Source organism: Tachysurus vachellii, chromosome 20 (assembly GCF_030014155.1).
Source record: "Tachysurus vachellii isolate PV-2020 chromosome 20, HZAU_Pvac_v1, whole genome shotgun sequence".
NCBI lineage: Eukaryota > Metazoa > Chordata > Actinopteri > Siluriformes > Bagridae > Tachysurus > Tachysurus vachellii.
In genome coordinates, this window is record NC_083479.1 from 4,593,800 (window position 1) to 4,614,785 (window position 20,986).

A 20,986-nucleotide genomic window follows, 5' to 3' on the forward strand; every position below is an offset into this window, starting at 1 on the left:
GACCCCTACTCATGCTACACACAAAAGGGTTAACGTGGCAGTAACCTCTGCTCTGGCCTCAACTACTATGTCTTATATCTCATTCATATAAATTATCGTCTCACAGCAAGTCAGGGTTTCTTCAGGGAGAAGCAAAGGGAGGTGGAGCACAGCGAGGGGGACGAGGCGTAGGATTGAAGAGGATGCACAGGATCCTTCAGCTGGTGTTATAATCAGCTTTCAATTTTTCAAATGATGTTAATGATAACGTTCATTGGATAGGAAAGTCTGTTTTCAGACTTATCCACAGACTTCATCAGTCAGAGCTTTATCAGAAACATTTTATGGGGCACGACAAAATTTGCAACAGTAAAAAAGGTCTAGTGATGCTCAGTCAGTCCAACAGTGGCTCATGGAAAGTCTTTGGATTTTAAACTCCACTCAGCCTTATCCACGAACCCACTAACCCACCACTTCCCACTACAGCCATTCCCCTGACCAAACTTCTCATCTGTTTCCCTTTTTCCGTCCACTATATTTGCATCAAAAATACATCAAGAAAGGGGCCGTATCTTAACATACCCGTCTTCATGACGCAACTCTAGCGATACAAGCTGTATCGTGTTGTCGTTATGCGTCCTCGCTTTTCAAGCTGACCTTAGTGTGAGTTCCATTCTTCCTCCAGGCAGTTTTAACATGAAAGCTGATGCGTTTCATCTCGTCATTATGCACAGATCACCTGCTGCTCAGTTGACACTCATTAACTGCCTTGACGTTGTGCATTGTTCAGCCGTATTATACCGTGGACCCGGTATATGTGTGGTCAGAGGCAGGATCAAACAGCGCAGTACCCCAGTGAAAAGCTCTGTGGCTGACAGCGCTCAGCAAGGGAGTGTGAACTGTGAATTAAAATATTAAGTAGAAAGAGACCGAATTAACATAACATCACTGCCTGAGTCATGGAAAAGTCTAGCTATTCTACATATCCTAGAGCCTCAGAGCTTTAGAGCCTCAGAGCTTGGAGATTCATAACTCTTCTGATTTGTTCAATCAAAGTCAAAGCTAAAAGTTGCCGCTGTAGTCGTTGTGGACAAACTGGTGTTGCAAATATTTTCTTTCTAAGCACCGGATATTAATAATTATAACTTGGAGCTAGGATAGCATTGACATTTGAGCAAAAGATGAAAATTGGTGGTCAGGACATGGATATTTATTCATTCATCTTTAGTAACTTTATCTTTTGGTTGAACTCTAATGGTGACTAGGAGCAGGAGGTTGAAATTGCAATCAGAAATGACCTCTAGTAGCATATCGTATTTGTATATCTGTCATACCCAATTTATTTACAAACCATTTTAAAGAATTTGTATACTGTAGATGTTTGAAACGAACAGCTTTGACATCACATTGACATCACATGAAAGGGTAATGACTGTAAATACTGCATATATAGGACTGTCTTTGTAAATTACACGTAATTTAAACTGAATCTGATTTTTTTTAACCCTCACTAAGTGAGCCGCAATACGGTTTTGCCAAATGTTCAGGATCCTTTTTAACTATGTGAATCTGGAGCATGTCCATGGAACGTTGAACATGAGTCAGGAATTCACCAAGAACACCAATCCGTCGCCAATGATTATCAACTGCACGTAAAGCTGTTATTTCATATCCACAAGACCAATCTTTTCACTTGTTGCTTCACTCTGCATTGTCCTTGTTATAAAACCAATAATAATTGTTGGCACATTCTTATCTGTCTTAAGGGCAGAACTTTTAGAAGTTTTGAAGCAAACGAACTAAAGGCGTTAATGAATTATGGAGAACATTTCCCCACCATGTAAGCACCATCATCATTATCTAATAGACAGTGCCTGCTTTCTGAAGGGCATGTCCCAATTCATTTATGCTCTGATGGACATGAGACTCCATTAGTTCCCATTTTTGGACAGGTGAAGTTTCACAACATTGCATCATGAAGCAGAATCTGTCTCTATTTTATCTTTATTAAAGCATTGCTCATTATTATAAAACTAAATGCTTGGGTCCCTCATCACCAACCTTGTGGTGGTGTGAACCACTTCAAAGATTTATTCAGCTGTTTGCTTTGATAGAACACGTCACCTGTAATGGCACCAATCAAGTATATGGACTGACATGTCCAAAGATTTCCTTGCTTTATTCCAGAGCTTCGGTTAGAGTTTGTGTGAAGTTTCAGATGTCTTCTCCTTGACCTTGGATCCACTGGTTACTGAAGCTAAATGGATAGATGGATGGATGAATGAATGAATGAATGAATCCCATCAAAGTTGTATTCTAGGATTGGTCTCTGGATCTGACAGTTACTGAAGATGAAGGAATGAATGAAGAACTGCAATCCAAGCCCATTCTTTCTTCTTGCCCAATATTCCAAGGATTGGGCAGAGGATCCATCAGTTACCGAAGCTGAATGAATGATGATCTATCCGGGACATCTCACTTCCTGCTCAGTAGTCCTGCCATTGGGCTCCGGAACCACTGAAGCATCAATGGCATCAATGAATGAATCAATGAATGAATCAACACCCATGCAGGTTTTATTCCCACTTCATTAGCAGTATTTCCAGGACTGGGCTTCAGGGAAACTGGTTACTAAACCTCACTCACTCACTCTCACTCATTTTCTACCGCTTATCCGAACTACCTCGGGTCACGGGGAGCCTGTGCCTATCTCAGGCGTCATCGGGCATCAAGGCAGGATACACCCTGAATGGAGTGCCAACCCATCGCAGGGCACATACACACTCTCATTCACTCACGCAATCACACACTACGGACAATTTTCCAGAGATGCCAATCAACCTACCATGCATGTCTTTGGACCGGTGGAGGAAACCGGAGTACCCGGAGGAAACCCCCGAGGCACGGGGAGAACATGCAAACTCCACACACACAAAGCGGAGGCGGGAATCGAATCCCCAACCCTGGAGGTGTGAGGCGAACGTGCTAACCACTAAGCCACCGTGCCCCCCGGTTACTAAACCTGAGTGAATTAATTAATGAAGAACTGGAATACAATACGAGACAAAATATAATAATAACAGCCTCTCACAATGGAACAAAATGCAACCATTCCATACGAAATCAGGGTCACAGTGGATCCAGAGCCTATGAGGCATGAGAAATCTTCACTGAGGAATCTCTGAGAGTTCTTGGCATTGGTGAATTCTTTATTCAGTTACATCTTGGGTTGAAGTTGTTGCTACATTCAAGAGTCTTTACACACGATATTATTCTTGCTTGACATCCTTTCTGCTTGAGCGGACACACACGATAAACAACACAAAAGAAAAATATCTCATGACACACACACACCTACTCGAACACACACTCCCACGGCTGATTATTAAGTTATGCGGTTCCAGTTTATTTCTAGTGCTCAGAAAACTACAGCACTATTATTTCTTTCCTCCAGTTTTGTGTATGGAATACTTTGCTTCCTGTAATGTATCCTGAGCAAATATAGCCTTATTGATAATATGATATCCTTATTCGTAATATTTATGATCCCAACACACACATTATTTTCCCTATCTTTGCCAAGAACACTTTATAAAATTAAATAAAGCTTTGTTTCCATAGCCTTGAAGCCGTGTGCCTATTTAAAATAATCTGACAAAAAAGCTCACTTCCACAGAGGCCTTTGTGCTTTTTGTGGTTTAAACAACCATCTAAGGGTCTTCGCAACCGACGCTATCTTTGGATCACACCTTAGAAATGGATATTAGGTTTCATACAGTGTTTTCCAAACAGCTGGCTCCTTGTGCTGTCGAGTTATCGCTGATACTGCTGGAACTCCAACAGTTCGTCATCTTCATTTTACTTCCTGGGCCTAATTAATGAAATAATGTTAATATGCATCAGAAGCCAATTATATTAATGGTGCCTGACACTATAGGCACAGGGGTTGCTGCTTAAGTCAGGAAAACACCAAGAAGCCCCATTGTGTACAAAAATGAATAAATACAATAAGACATTTATTTAGTGTACGTGATGTTTGCAAAATAATGAGGGTCTTTTTTTCCCCTATGATTAACAGCAACTGTTAAAGTAATTGTGTGTTTAATGATATTGTAGAGTCACATTGTTTTATTTTCCCTGGCTCGGATTTAAAGACAAGTCCTGTTGGTGCAAGTGCTTTATCGTGGTCATCAATTTGATATTATCCTTAATAAACATGATGTTGACCTTTTTAAGCAAGTTCCTGAATTTTAGCGGGTTGATTAAAAGACAGAAATAAGCGGATAATTTTGCAGGATATTAGTGAGATAGTATTAACTAGCCAACATTAGCCACTTCTATTAATTATTGAAGCTTTGCATTATCAGGAGTGCAGGAGCATAAATTACATATTCATTATCTATGCACTAAATGAAAGTAAAAGCTTCGATGTGTTTGCTCGGTCCCTTATTATGCTTGTTATGCAGCTCAGCTTCTAGCGATTTAACTCGAAACAAGCACAAGATGAGCTAATGTGCATTAATATACTTTGGAAAATAAAATCCCTGTGAGGGGGCGACTTTATTCCAGTGTTGTCTTCATCCTCTGCTGATAATGTCACTCGACAAGAGAAACCAGGAGTGACTGCATGAAGTGCTAGTATTAGAGTTTAGTGTTTTATAGTTATAGTGTTTGTGCTGCGCAGTTATCTGACTTTGAAGCACAGTTTTATCTGCTTATCTTATGTTGTGATGCGGTATTTCACCCGTTAATTCTAGCACTGTGCCAATTCATACAATATTAAGCTGTCAAAATGCTAATTGTGCTTCGTTAATAATAAACAATATTATAAGAAGCAAATGGTTGCTAATTAGCATTATAGCACACTCATTTTTACTTCATTACAGTTTTAGATAGTTGAATAGTCCCATCTAATGTTTAATAATAATAATAATAATAATAATAATAATAATAATAATAATAGTAAATACTTCTGGCGGTGATTAGCAACATATTGCGCTTTGCTAACTGGTACTTTATAAATGCTAACAATGCTAAGAAAATGAGCTGTGGAAATTTTTTACTAGTTTTATAAGCTAATAAGTTTAGCATTATTTTATCATTAGCATTATAACAGTATGACTAGATAATATTAAGTGAATTGTAATAACCAGTCATGATTGGCTTTTATTAGTTATTGAAGCATCGCACAGGCTTTGAAGAGCACATTGTCCCATTTTTTACTGGAAACTGAAGAAAGTTAGGGAATATGTCACATTTTTAATAGGACAGGGCTTTTCTGGCATTGTAATATTGTGATTATGCTAATCAGCTAGCATTTTTTTATTGTTTATTTACCACACAATATAGCTTTTAGCAGAGATGCTGTATAGAGAAGTGGTTTACACAGTTATCTGTGATGTTAAATGATATGTGTAATTGATTATTTCAGAAACTAGGCTGTGGCTCAGTTAGCATCATACAAAAGAAACAATTAGCTTGCATTATTTATTAGCCATATTAGCCGTTAAGTATAGAACGTGCTGCTGTAATGATGGGGATACTTTAGAGAAACAGGATGCGTACAGTTTGTTTGTGTGGTAATGTGGTATGATGTCATGCTAATTTATCTTTTGAAGCAGATAAAACTTGGGTATAATTACCACAGGAACCAATCTTTCAATTAGCAGTTAGCAAAAAACGCTCACATATGACCGTGTTGTTGCTCAAATCATGCGTATTTGAATAGGTTACTGATTTGTGCTAAATGATTAAATTTCACGACTGTTTATCAATTTTGAAATTGAAACCTACTGTCCATAATTATATTTAGTGATTTTTCTGGTGCTAAATTGTCAGCCTGTGCTGTTGTTTTCCCTGTAACATGTTAGCGGTTGTTGGAAAGGTTGCAAATATTTGACCAAGAAGAGATTAGCATGATGGTGTTGACAGTGATGTTAGCATAAAAGGAAAAGCTTTGGAAGTGGAAGAGAAGGTGTGAAAGCTGGACAGATTGAAGCACCTCTATGTCACTCTCTTCACAGGGCTAAGGCTGCACTCAGAAGTCAGAGCTCGGGATGACACCAGCGTCCATCTCTTAGTAGTGTTGTTTAAATCGTGGGTATTTTAATCAATTCAGGCTAGAAGATTAAACTGTTTGCTGTCAAATATCTTTCAAAAGTTGTCTAGTTTAGTGTTTTGTATTGGAGGAAGAGGTGAACAAGTTGCAAATAAAGGAAACATGTTGTTTTATATTTAGAGAGAATGTTTTGTGCTAATTTGTTTGTGCTAATATATTTATTTTTCTATTATATATTCCTTGAGAGGTTACCGGGTTAGCACACGTTAATCCTGGATATAATTTACCTCAGAGGTTCAACCTTCATGCATTTTGCTACAAAGTTGCATAAAAAAAAAAACACAAGCTGCCATGTTTGTTTTTAGCAACAAGCTAGCTAGCTGTGAGGGGAATTTCCCTTGGCTGGAGTTTACGGAATCATAAATCTGATTTTATCTTAAAGATTAAAAGTGGTATTTTGTTTACGGCTGATGTGAACAGCTATGTTGGATTTCCATTAAAGACCTTTGAGACCAAAGCACTTTCTTTAAGTTTTTCAAGTATTCAGGAATTATGAGTTTAAGCTAAAGCTTCGCTAATCAGATTTAACAATTAATTGATTGATTGTTCAAATCCTGGACAGCCTACATAATGGAATTATGTACTTATTGAGTAACTAATGTCTCTTCTCTAATATCTTGTCTCTAAGATGGCTGTGACAGTCCACTGGTGTCCAATCTCCCACAGTCAGCTTTCAGAAGTTCATCTCAGCTGTCCAACAGCCATGGACCAGGCTATGCCAAACTCAACAGGAGGGATGGTGAGTACAGTGTTACTGTGTAGCTCTGGTTATTAATGGCACACTTTCAGCTCCATCGCAAAGTGTTTCACTCAACCAGGTTCATTTGACACTTTCCTAACAGTCACTCAAGGTGAACGATTACGGGTGTGTGTGTGCGCGTGTGTTTAAGCTCTGAAACATTTCTCAGTTTATCTGAAGCGATGATGGTCTTTGCTCAAGGTTGCCTTTTCCTTATATATAGAAACACGTTCGATCTTCTTCCTTGAGTATGAAGTGTAGAGAGGACAGGAGCCACTTCAGTTGAGACTGCTTCAGTTTCACAGATTGCATCATGCGTTGCACAGACATGTGAATACTTCACCAGGAAATCAGGCCACAACTGGAATCCTGCAGTGTTCATTTAAAACTAGTTTTTAAAAAAAAAAAAAAAAAAAAACTGAAATCATAGGAGGCTTTATTTAGTGTGTCAAACATCAAATGGTTTGCATTTAACAAATATCTTTACTGTTTTGTCATCTAGGTAGTGGAATAAACTTCCCCTAGATTCTAGTGTTTAAAGACTTACCTCTACCTGAAGCACTTTAACTAGCACTCTTGCTACATTTAATCCCAAAAGCGTGTATAAACTGATGGTATTCTTAAATGTAGGGTCTCCGTTGTTTGAGAAATGCTTCAGAAAACTGAGTCGGGACGACAAACAAAACAAAAATCAAAACAAATGTGTAGCCATTGAGCAGAAAGGGGTGGTTCTTGTCAATATGGGCGGAGAGAGTGTTCAGTGCGCATGTGTGACATTAGCAGAAAGCGGTTTTAACATTGACATGGAGGATAAAAACAAAGAAAGAAAGCGAAGAAAGGCTTACGATAAGGTAAGAAGTAGGACGTGTTAATATAGGATCAGCTTTCCAGCGCTGGAGAGAACTGAAGGAGCAGGAAGTTGGCGCATATTCACAGGTTGGAGTTTCCCGAGTCAATAACTCCTGAGCTAAACACTGTTACTACACAAATAACACCTCTTTTCTATCGTAGTAATGTAGAGAAGCAGCTACAACCGCGTTTTGTGTAGTAACAGCATTTAGCTCAGGAGTTATTGACTCGGGAAACTCCAATCTGTGAATATGTGACCAACTTTACTTAAGACCCCGAGGCGCTTTTTTCCTTCTCGATAGGTGAGTAACGTTGGTTTTGTTTTGTTTCACAGAACTAATATATGCTGTCCTTTGCATGATTATACTTGTGTGTCATTTTTGCTTGTTTGTTTATCTGCAATCGTATTGTTCTTCCCTTCAGCTATGATAAAGACACATTTCTTTCCAGTAGTTGCCTGGGTTACGTATGTATGTGTGGGCGGCGCTATCAATACAGGGGTGGGACCCATTTGGGTTAGGGGCGTGTTTGTTTTGGTGATTTCAAATGTCAACATTGGCTTTCAAACAACGGAGACCCCACCTAGGGTTAGAGAACCTATTTATGGACTTTTGTGGAATTGAGCTCAACAGTGCCTCCAGTGGATAATAATAAAACACCACCACCACCACCACCATAGAATGGTATAAAAAGCAGGCCTGATTTTCTTTCTAGCCTAAACTATAGACTCATGCAATCTGCAGACTTAAATATACACCTTTACCAACTCCAACCTTTTTTTTTTTTTTTTTTAACATTCCCTTTAAGCAAAAGAAAGCAGTCAGTCATCACGCCATCTCTCGCTACTCAGTGTCTTGTTAGTGATTATTTCATGGTGCACTTAGGGAGTACCTCAAAATTGGGCGCGTGTTGTTTTAGTCCATTTGCGAGCCGAGCCGTTTCGGGTCTCTGGGTGAATACGACTCCCTTATTATCAAACCCTGCAACGAGGTGTAAAGGCATTTGCTGAATAGCAGTAATGACTCCACCAAACACTCTCTGCATTAGTGTATGGACTCAGCTCGTTTTCCATCACCCAGCCTATAATTGCATTATGTATACTGGTTTCTAGGTGTGTGTCAGAAATTCTGAAAATGTCACTGACTTCAGGTGGGAGGGAGGCGTAATTAATTTTGCCTGCGGACACCGTGCTTTTAAAAGCATCTAGTCGTGTTTCAGGGCTCCTTCCAACCAGTCGATTTCTGGCTAGTGAGCACTATTCCTATTTTCTTACACACACACACACACACACACACACACAAACTCTCCACGGGATGAAGCAGCACACTTCAAAGGCAGGTCTCTGCAATGCTGCTGAAAAAAAACAAAATAGGTAACCGCTGCCTTTTCCTCCATAGCCATGGATTTCCTGGCTGGAGGCTTCTGCTAATGCTTTACTAAACTCATGGCCAATGATCATGCTGTTCCTAGAGAGCTAGCATTCCTCCGAAAGCAGTTGTTTTCTTATAAATTGTGTAGAAAGGAGGATTTGTGTCTGTAAAGGAGTTGCTGGTCATTGCTCTAGGCATTTTGCTTGCATGAATTGAACAATAATATCCAGTAAAACTATCCAGCAAGTAAACATGGTTGCTCCGGGGCAATACGAAAAAAAAAAATTCTAATAAATTGTAAGGAATTCTTATCTGCCGTATGAAGACAGGATAACCATTCTTTCATCTGCTCTTGGTGCAGGATAACCTTAAATTCAGCCTCTCAGATCTCTACTCGGTTTCTGGTTCCCGGCGAGTACTCGGGGAAGTCTCAATGAACACACTAGTCAAAGTCTTTCAGAAAGAAGTTCCAAAGTTTATTAGGAAAAGCAGGAATATATAGTCGTTCAAGAAGAGGGAGGGTTTAGTGGGTCTGTGTGTTGCTATGTGTGAGTGTATCTGTGTTTATGTAACCTATCAGTTACCCCAATAAAGTCAGATCTTATAGGGATGTGAACCTAGACTTCCCTTAGTTCCCATGGTTGGTAACATAAGGAATGATTATGGCAGGGCCATCTGTTTTAAGACTAATTAGGGAACAAGAGAATTAAGGGACAAGAGTGTGTTTGTGTGTGTGGGGGGAGAATGTATGTGTGTGTGTGTGTGTGGGGGGGGGCAAGAACACTGTACTCTTTACAGACAGTCTGCAACATTACCAGAAAAGATTGTGTTATGCAATTATTCTCACATAAATATTGTGTGATATTGTTGAGAATTTGTTTGTTTCCACATAAACTGATGTTTGTTTTATCAAATGTGAAGTGATTGATGTATTCAGTTAAAAGGTGCATACATTTTATTTTATTTATATATTTTTTTAAAACATTAATATATAAGACATTAGAAGCACCCTTATGTCCTTAGTGCTCATATTTGTGGGACACACACACAGACACACACTTTTTGGAGTCCCAATTTGTCCCAATTTATTCCTCAGTCTCAGTGGTGTATCTAACATTAATCAAAGCTGTCACAAATTACAAAACAAACTAATAATAATTCATATTTTGCATATTGTTTATATTAGTTGTATTAGGCGAGTGGTGAGGAAGAGTGGACATGCAAATGAGCTCCTGTTATATGAAGCTGCGTAATCGTAGGTGTCTGTGTTAATGCACTTCACTAGCTAACTATCTTGCTATACTGTGTTAGCTAACAATTGTTCAACCCCTTATTTTACTAAATAGCCAAAATTGTTGGTTTTTCTGCAGAGTTTTTAAAAATTTGCAATTTTTTTTCTATCTACTCACGAATCATTTCATTTTTAACCTTACTAGCAGCGCAGTAGCTTTCTAAGGTGCCTGTACTCGATTTCGATGCAGGTGAATTTATACTAAATACAACTAAACACTGCTAAAAGTTCCACTAAGTACTTTACTTAATGAGCAGTTCCTATACTTAACACTACAATATGATGATGACGATGATGATGATGATGTCGTCATTACGTTGTTGCTATGCTTCACGGTAGGTGTTTTGCGTGAAGATAACAAAAACACTTAGGAGCTTCGTTTTATTAGCATGTATCCTGAAATCCTACTAAATACTTTACAAAATACTAAAAATATACTCAACTAAATATACTATTAAATACTCTACAAAATTACTACTTTAGATCTATTAGATACTCTTAAATACTAAGTGCTAATTTTACAAGGAAATTTTCTAAATATTCAACCAAATACAACTTAATGATCCACTAATAACTTAAGTAAATACTGTATCAAATCCCATTAAATACTCGACTAAAAGAAACTAAATACTCTACTAAGTTTCTAGAAAATATCAAACTACCAAAAAATTATAAAATACTACCAAATGCTTGAATAAATACTACTAAATATCCCACTGAACACTCTAGCGTTAACTCTAGCAAACACTACCATATCCTATTAAATACTCTAGTAAGAGTAGTAAGTATTCTAGAACCTTCTAAGGAGGAAGTTTAACAGTAACAGTTAGATAATAACAGTTAGATATGAGCGTGTTGTTTTCTCCTTTCTCTTGTCATCTTAAATCACTTAATGCAGTCCTTCTTCTCTAAGGCCACGTTCACACTGCATGTAAAAGTGGCCCAAATCTGATTTTTTTGGGGTCAGGTGACCAGGTCAGTCTTCTTCAGGAGTAGTGTGAACACTCAAATCTAGCACAGATATGATTTTTTCAAATCAGATTCAGACCACTTCCAGACCCAAATCTGATTTTTTCCAATGTGGCCGCAGTGTGAACAACCAAGGCGGATTTGATGCGAGTTTTACGTCAATCTACATCGACATTCATCACAATTATGCGCCGGCGAGTACGCACACAAACGTGACTACACCTACAGAATGGATCAAATAATCAAAAATTGCCCTCGACATCCGAAAATTTTCAAAACACTGCGTCTCTGTGCTGCCATTACACAAACATTTAGAAAGAAAAGCGAAAATGCTTACTTCCTCCATAACCTCGCCAACTTTAGCATAACGGCATGCTGCGTGTGACGTCATTGTTATTGTTCGTTTGCGCATGCGGGTCAGTTCGAAACAGCAAACAGTTCACACTGGTATCTGATATAGGCCAGATTTTAAAAGGAAATGTGAACAGCCAAACAAAAAACAGATCTGAGCAAAATATCCGAATTGAGCATTAAGACTTGCAGTGTGAACTGGGCTTTAGTTGCTGTATTTAAGCCGTATTCTTTCTTATACTCTGTCCAAAACTTTCTCTTCACTGCATTTTTCAGCCACTACATGCATTACTGTAATCATTGTGAAAGTGACAGCAAGAACGGGACCTGAGGTGGGAGGAAACCGGAGAACCCGGAGGAACCCCATGCAGACACAGGAGTGACAGGAACATGCTGATTGAGGAAAATAATCAAGGACGGGATACACACACTGTTGACAATCTATGTGTTCTCGATTCTGATTGGCTGGAAGGTGTGTGTTCAAACCGCTGACTATAAACATGTGTACAATTACAGCTGAATACAGAGTGAGGAAGCTTTAGTAAATATTTTTTCATGTAATTTTATCTCACACTCTCTCTCTCTCTCTCTCTCTCTCTCTCTCTCTCTCACTTTCTTTCTCTCTCTCGCAGTTACAGAAAAAAAAAGTCTTCCGACCAATCAGAATCGAATAATTAGTCAAACTATACCTTAAAAAAACAGAACAAACAAACCTTGACACGGTAGATGACTGTGTATGATTGCTTCTTTTTAAATATCAGCCCGTGCCAGTAAACTCGGATTTATCTGCAGGATAAAAAAGCAAACCTGCTCTCATTATGGCCCCTGGTCGTAATTCCGCAAGCCTGCTCAGAGTTATTACCGCAGTCGTCGGGCCTCTCATTATCTACGTGGTTAATAATGGTGCTTTCGTTCGACTGTTAAGACTACCAAGCGCTTTATTTGCTTTCTCACTGAAGTAGTCGGGTGGAAAATATCAGGAAGCATTTCAGGTGGTGTCTCTATGAGAGCCAAAAACAAACAAACAAAAAAAGGAAAAAAAAAAAACAGATAATAGTTGGTTATTAAAACCCATTAGAGAGATTCATATTTGTTTATCTACTGGTTTACAATAATAAATAATAACAATGCTGGCTACAACAATAACAAGCTACTTACTTTTGTAGACAAAATTGGCTGGTTTTGTCTGTGTGTTCGTTTGTTTTTTTAAGAATATATCACGTCCGGGTGATGGTTTGCTGTGCATTTTTGGTACACTGAAAGGATTTTGTGTTTCATTCATTCATTCATCTTCTACCGCTTATCCGAACTACCTCAGGTCACGGGGAGCCTGTGCCTATCTCAGGCGTCATCGGGCATCAAGGCAGGATTCACCCTGGACAGAGTGCCAACCCATCGCAGGGCACACACACACACTCATTCACTCACGCAATCACACACTACGGACAATTTTCCAGAGATGCCAATCAACCTACCATGCATGTCTTTGGACCGGGGGAGGAAACCGGAGTACCCGGAGGAAACCCCCGAGGCACAGGGAGAACATGCAAACTCCACACACACAAGGCGGAGGTGGGAATCGAACCCTCGACCCTGGAGGTGTGAGGCGAACGTGCTAACCACTAAGCCACTGTGCCCCCACGGATTTTGTGTTTGAGAGAGAGAAAGGTCTTAAATGTCCGACTCTCTGATCAGCGCCCTGAGTACTGAACCACGGAGCTGATTGAGACGTAGACAATTAACACTTTTTTTTTGTTGTTGTTTTATTTTCATTTAGAAAATTTTAGTCATTTGTAAAGTTTTGGAGGAAACAATTATTTTTCAATGAGACAAAAATGATAGAGGATCTTTTACAAATGAAAACAATCCGTCAAAAACGCATCTGTTGCCATATTTTAGTTACAGGATTTTAGGTGAGTATGAAGGCTTGCGGTTATCTACGTCATGTTTGATCACTCTTTTTCACTCATCATCTCTGATTGGTCAGACAGGAGGTCTGGGACATGTAGGATGGATGTTTCACAGACTCAAAAAAAAATCGACATGTTGAAATTTTCAGCTTTTGCAATGTAAAAGAAAAAAAAAAATCAGCTATGATGAATTAGATCAGGGGTACTCAATAGGCGGACTCCGGTCCGTGTGCGGATCCAAACAGGGTTAAATCTGGACCGACGCCCAAACCAAATTGCTATTTTAATCATAATCCAAATGAGTTTTCCGTGAAGCGCGCCATCGTGATTCTGCGCTATATATCTTTGAAGCGTCTCCTAATCTGTTTGAGTCATCTATGTCCAATCACAGAAGCGGTAACAGCATCGCTATAGCAACATCGCAGTCAGACCGGTCACATGCAGTCAGACATGTGAAAAGGCAGACTCATCGTGCAGATAACAGTGCAAATATCGGTAACTGACATTTTTATTAATTTCTTTTGCTGACTAAAAGTGAAAATGGCTTGTTCAAAGCTGCCCGTTGATAAGAAAAGAAAAGTTGATCTTGAAAACCGCGAGTTTAAAAGTGAGTGGACAGAAAAATATGCATTCGTGCTCCCCGGTGGAAGCAAAAAACCAATGTGTTTAATCTGCAACGACACGGTAGCAATCATCAAAAGTGGTAATGTAAAACGTCACTATGAAACCAAGCATGCATATTTTGAACAAAATTGCCCTCGGAACACAGAGGTAAGGACAACAAAAATAAACCAGCTGAAATCATCCTATGAAGCTACAATCAGTGTAATCGTTAGATCAGACCATCACACCTTTTATGCACAAGTTTAAACAACTGGTGGCACAAAGAAGGTGTCACCTTTCACACTAAAAGACCTACCATGATGTTTTATTGTGTATAGTTTGAAAGTTCTAGGGATTTTTTTGTTGGCGTTCTCTATTTGTAATTTGACGATCACTTTTCCGGACCTCGGACTGAATGGAAATTTGGTAAGTGAACCTTAAGAAATGTTTATAATTGAATACCCCTGAATTAGATCATTGTCTACCTTAAATCTGATTTGAACAACCAAAAACAATTCAAGTGAAAAAAAAACAAGTAGAAAAAGCTTGCAGTGTCCTGGTTGTGTAGGTTTTCACATCTCTTACCCAATACCTTCTACAATACTTCTAATACAACACTCAGGCAAGTCTACCGACTTGGTGATTTTATCCCATGCTTTCTTGCATGTTCCAGATCTATCAAACTGTGAGGGGATCTTCAGCACACAACTCTCTTGAGTCATCTATAACATTTCTGATGTTGATCATGTTCTTCTGAAGCTGTTTCTTTGTTGACGTGGCCTACACGTTTTGTGGCAAAGTCGATTGGTACTGTATTTGGAGCGCTTCATGATTCCTTCTGTCTTGACTAGAGCCCAAGTCCTAGCAGAAAAGAAGCAGCTCCATAGTACGATGTTGCCACCACCATGATTCACTGTGTGGGCTGAGATTTGGGTAATGAGATGTCTTGTTTTTGAACCATCTTTAAGAAATGACATATTTGCCACATGGTTTGGGGCTTCTTTCTACCAACCATAAGCCCATATCCCTTAGTTCATAGCCAATATGAGAGATGATTACATTACATGAGACTGTTGTCACCAGGACTTGCCAAATAATCCTGCAGCTCCTTTAATGTTGCTTTAAGCCTCTCTAAGTTTTATCCTTTCATCATATTTGGACGGATGTTCTTAGAGTGGCAGACCAATTATTCGAGGTAAATATAGACTTGACTTAAGGAGATCAACTGCTGCCTTCTTCTTCTTTTCCTCCTCCTCCTCCTCCTCCTCCTCATCCTCCTCCTCCTCCTTCTCTTCCAGTTGTACAGAATGAGACGGGGAGTCTGTCATTTCACCCCCCATCACCATGGACTTCCCTCTCTTAGACATGGCTATTAGCAAATGCTGTTTAACATTTAAAATGATAATATCTATGCCATGTAATAGTCACTATATGACACTAAGGTGTCTGAAATATGAAAACAGACTGAACAATAAGATCAGATTTGGAAGTGAAATGATCTTTTAATTAGAATCTTTCTTTTCTGAGTGACCCCTGTAGAGATAATTGTTCTGAAATGGGTCTACTCCATACTCTAGTGTTTCTTCTCTGCATGCTGCTTCATTTCAAGGGAGTAACAGTTATTTTATAAAAAAATAAATAAATAAATAAATAAATAAAAGAAAAAAAGAAAAAAAAAAGAAAAAAAATTTCTTTATAGAATTCTTTCACCACATTACTGATTCAATTTTTAATTCAAGCTTATTTGTATAGCGCTTTTTACAATTGACATTGTCTCAAAACAGCTTTACAGAACATAAACATATAGAACAAAAGGTTATTATAAAGAATAATATATATATAATATATATATATATATATATATATATATATATATATATATATATATACAAAATTCAAGATTAATATTATTCATTCATTCATCTTCTACCGCTTATCCGAACTACCTCGGGTCACGGGGAGCCTGTGCCTATCTCAGGCGTCATCGGGCATCAAGGCAGGATACACCCTGGACGGAGTGCCAACCCATCACAGGGCACACACACACACACACACACTCATTCATTCACTCACGCAATCACACACTACTGACAATTTTTCCAGAGATGCCAATCAACCTACCATGCATGTCTTTGTATCAGGGGAGGAAACGGGAGTACCAGGAGGAAACCCCCGAGGCACGGGGAGAACATGCAAACTCCACACACACAAGGCGGAGGCGGGAATCGAACCCCCAACCCTGGAGGTGTGAGGCGAACGTGCTAACCACTAAGCCATCGTGCCCCCCAAGATTAATATTAGATAGATTTAAATGTGTTTTTTTCATTTATCCCCAATAAGCATGTCTGAGGTGACTCAGGTGACTGTGGGGAAGAAAAAATACCCTTGAATGGTAAAGGAAGGAACCTTGAGAGGAAACAAAGGATTCAAAGGGGAACCTCATCCTCATATGAGTGACACTAGAGGGTGTGATTATAAATATACAGTCTGACAAATGTTTTATTGATGATGAGATTATTGTCCTTAAAGACCTCTTTAGTACCAGACCAGAAAAAATAAAAAATGGCCCAAAGCTATCGTTGCTAATACCTTTAGGCCATCATTGCGAAAATCTTCTATAATTTCACTATAGATAGATAGAAGCCTTTATTGGTGACATATACATTACATTACAGCACAGTGAAATTCTTTTTTCACATATCACAATTTTGGAGGTTTGGTCAGAACACAGGGTCAGCCAGGATGCAGCACCACTGGAGCAGTAAGAGTTAAGGGCCTTGATCAAGGGCCCAACAATGGCAGCTTAGTAGTACTGGGGCTTGTACTCTGATCCTCTGATCAACAATCCAGAGCCTTAACTACTTGAGCCACCGCTGTCCTTTAATAAATAATAATATGCTCCCATTGTTTGTCTTTATATCTAACTTCAGCCAACATGAAATCCTTTTCAGTGGGTCTTATTTTAGAGTGTTGTAAATTTTAAAGATTTGCACTTAACTGTGTCTGAAAGACAGCTCTAAGAAGGGTAAGGAATGACGAGCAGAGCAGAGCAGAGCAGGGTCAGACTATAAGTCATTTTCCCTGTCATCACTAAGCGCTTTATCCTGGTCAGGGTCATGGTGGATCTGGAGCCTCTCCTGGGAACACTGCATGTGAGGTGTGAGTGCACTCACTCTGGATGGACCAGCAGTCAGTGAACACCACATTCACACCTGGGGCAATTTAGAGTTGCCAATTGACCTGCCACATCGATATCTCAGGATCGACTCGGGGAGCCTAGAGCCGTGAGGCGGCCGAGCTTCCTGCCGCACTGCTGTTCAGCCCTTAGCTGTATTTAGTCATTAGCTAAATTTGCATTTGTTAATATCATCATAGGAAAATCACAGCGACTCACTGCGACCATCGTGTCTGTAGCGTAACACCTCTAGAAATCGAGCCCGGCTTTGCATTAATGACTCCCAGGCAAATCACAGGGTATTTTATCCCAGGGTCCTTCTCAGATTTTATCTTTAGGGTTTTCTACATATCCTGTATCATCCACAGGGTGGCTTCATGTCTGTTTTTAATAGACAGAAATAAACAGACATTTTTTTTTTTTTTTTTTTTTTTTTTTTATCAAATCCCAAAACTTTAGCCCAGTGCATTCTCCTTAACCCAGTGTGTAGACACAGACATTACAGTGTTAAAAAATGTTCTCTAGTAGTACAGAATTACTCTTTTCAGGTCTCAAGCATGTGCAGGTGGAAAAGTGGTGAATTATTGATGAGAGCATGGGCAGTTCATTAGAAACACATCTGCTCTTTAGGAGAACGCTGTGTGCCATGGCAGGCTTTCGTCAAGGATGATTTACCAGCTTCTGTAAAAGGGCAAAACGTTTGTTTTTGTTTTGTTTTTTTTAAATGTCTTGCGGAAATTCATATAATAAACCAATGCTTGGTTAAAATATTTTTAAGATGATCGCAATTCCCTTAAATCTTTTATTTGATGTTTTCTGAATAAGATGTCCCTACACATTTATCAAGTCCCTTCCAAAGTGGGCCGACATGGGCCACGGGGTCGGGTGATTTGCCGCCACAAATTGATCTTTGTCCATTTCTCACCAGCTTAGAGATTAAATGTCAGAGCTGGTTTGCGTGTGTGGGATCAGGTGACAAAATATGGCAACGTGGATGACTAAAGGACCATGGGAGCACCGCTCAGCTGCCCTCATCCACGACCCGTTATTAACCCTAATTGCTTTGCTCACCCGCTGGAGCAGCTTCTGACCGCTCTGTTCAGAGAAAGATACCACAAATGCCAAGAGTTTATTATACTTTTTAGCAGCGAAGTAATGAAGCTCATTTTCAATGCAGTTATTGCACCTTAATTGCTATTTAAAATGACGCTGGAATTTAAAAGACTGCTGGAATAATTCTTTCTTAATGAAAATGATTCGAAAAGCTAGAGGAATTTTATTTATTTTTTTTTGCTTTAATGTTCTAAGGAGAATGAATTGTGATCGCAAATCATTTTTTTAAAAAAACATTAAAAATAAAGGAGAAAAAACAGATAGAAAGGCCACGCTTGGCATCATCTGGATATAATCAAACAATCTCTAGATATAAAAAATGATTCACCGCAGTATTTATTTGCAAAGTGCACATGCTATTTAATGACTAGCAAATAATTTAGATAGCTAGCATATCATGTAAACAGTGAGACAAAACTATTTCCTTTAGATCTGTTGCTATTTTATTTAGAATTTATATATTAAAACTTATACACATAATTAATATACTTATGAAACAGCGGGTTTACACTAAAAAGTATGAACATTGTATACAATATAAAACTCTTTCAGTTGAAGACGAAGCAAGTTGTTGTAAGCATCTGTAGAAGATACCCAGAAGTAGAATCTAGCCTCTGTATTGCACCATTGCAAATGTTACCCATGCCAGTGTCTGGCTGAGCAGTTACATCACATTCAGGGAAAAAATCAAACCTTTACACACAGTGACATCATAAACGTGGGTTAAGATTCAGTCCCTGGAGTTGATGGAACCGTGTGTTTTCTAGAGTTACACCAGAACAGAGTTTGGGTTATTTAAAGGTTTGTAGTTGGTTGGTTGATCAGTCAAGTGGGCACTTAATTGGAATGAAAAGTACTGAAATTTCTTGTAGCTATGAGTCAGGTTGCCAACACTATGTATAAATATGACATATATACAGTAAATATGGTCTGATAAATATGAAGGCTTATTGTGTACGTATTCATTCATTTTCTACCGCTTATCCGAACTACCTCAGGTCACGGGGAGCCTGTGCCTATCTCAGGCGTCATCGGGCATCAAGGCAGGATACACCCTGGATGGAGTGCCAACCCATCACACACACACACTCATTCACTCACACACTACAGACAATTTTCCAGAGATGCCAATCAACCTACCATGCATGTCTTTGGACCGGGGGAGGAAACCGGAGTACCCGGAGGAAACCCCCGAGGCACGGGGAGAACATGCAAACTCTACACACACGAGACGGAGGCGGGAATCGAACCCCCAACCCTGGAGGTGTGAGGCGAACGTGTTAACCACTAAGCCACCGTGCCCCCCTTGTGTATGTATGTCCAGGTCAAAACTGCTTATCCTACTCAAGGTTGCAGGGAGTTTGGAGCCTATCCCAGGACACTTGGAGCACAAATAAAAAGAAATGAGGAAACTTAGCTGGAAGAAGGATTAATCCACAAGACGTCTGTCATGAAAGACTGAGCGACAAATGTGACAAGAACAAGGAAGTGAAGCTCTCTTGAGCACATTTTTTAATAACAATGACGAAAAAGGTCGGAAGTAATAGGAAATCAAATAGGCAGGAAAATCTGTATATGGGCATATGAGTAAAGGGCAGACCTTGATTCTGGGAAATAAGGGGAATTCTGAGAAGTCATGTAAATGATTAGGCGGGGTTTCAAGTGTAACTCAGAGAAATAATGGGAAATTGCCTGAAACTATGTCAATTAAAAGAGGAGACGCCTACAGGTGCCAGGGTATATATTGAGGGGAATTTCTTGGGGAGGTTAGGTTCTTTTGGTTGCATGTGGATGCTCTTTTGGGTTTTTCATTTGATTGCTTTTGACTTTGAAAACTTTCCTTGAGCTCAATGGAATTGCTGGCTGATTGACTGCAATAAAGAAGTTTGCTCATTCTCATCCAGGTCTGAGGAGTCTACTCATTGTTTTGTTTGTATTAATCCTAGAATTATTGGTTAAGCTGAATTCAAATAGTTAATATTTGATCAAAAGCCTATACTGTAAGTACAAATCACCCTGTGATATGTCCACTTGGAGCAGGGCCGGCCCTGGCCAATTTGCTGCCCTAGGCAAGGCATTTGCTTCACCTAGGCATTTGCTTCACCTGGTGCCCCTGGAATCACAGACAATTGTGTTCCGATCATTTTGTTCATAAACTTACACAGAAACAAACTGCACAGCTTTGTCCTGTTTTTCTTTATTTTGAAAATATATATTTTGAAAACACACACAAACTATATAAAAAAACTATATTACGGAGACCTTGCTTTCCTTGCCTTTCTTACAGCAATAAAATATATATAATAAATATATAAATATAATACTTCTCAGGTAATAAAATATATACATATATATTTATAAAAATAATAATTCGGGCGCATGGGCGCCCCTAGTGGTGGGCGGCGCCCTTAGCATTTGCCTATTCTGCCTATGCGCAGGGCCGGCCCTGACTTGGAGGCGGGCTCTAAGTTCCGACAGGGACCTCCCTGGACATGATATACACATATACTCATTCACAC

General features: G+C 39.2%; 1 protein-coding gene across 1 annotated transcript in view; it reads left to right on the plus strand.

Moving 5' to 3' along the window:
• The window catches only part of cntnap3 (contactin associated protein family member 3), a 121,383-nt gene that overhangs the window by 16,774 nt on the left and 83,623 nt on the right, over nucleotides 1-20,986 (plus strand). The window contains exon 2 of the mRNA XM_060896414.1: nucleotides 6,726-6,836. Coding sequence (XP_060752397.1) covers nucleotides 6,726-6,836 — 111 coding nt within the window. The remainder of the gene's footprint in view (nucleotides 1-6,725; nucleotides 6,837-20,986) is intronic.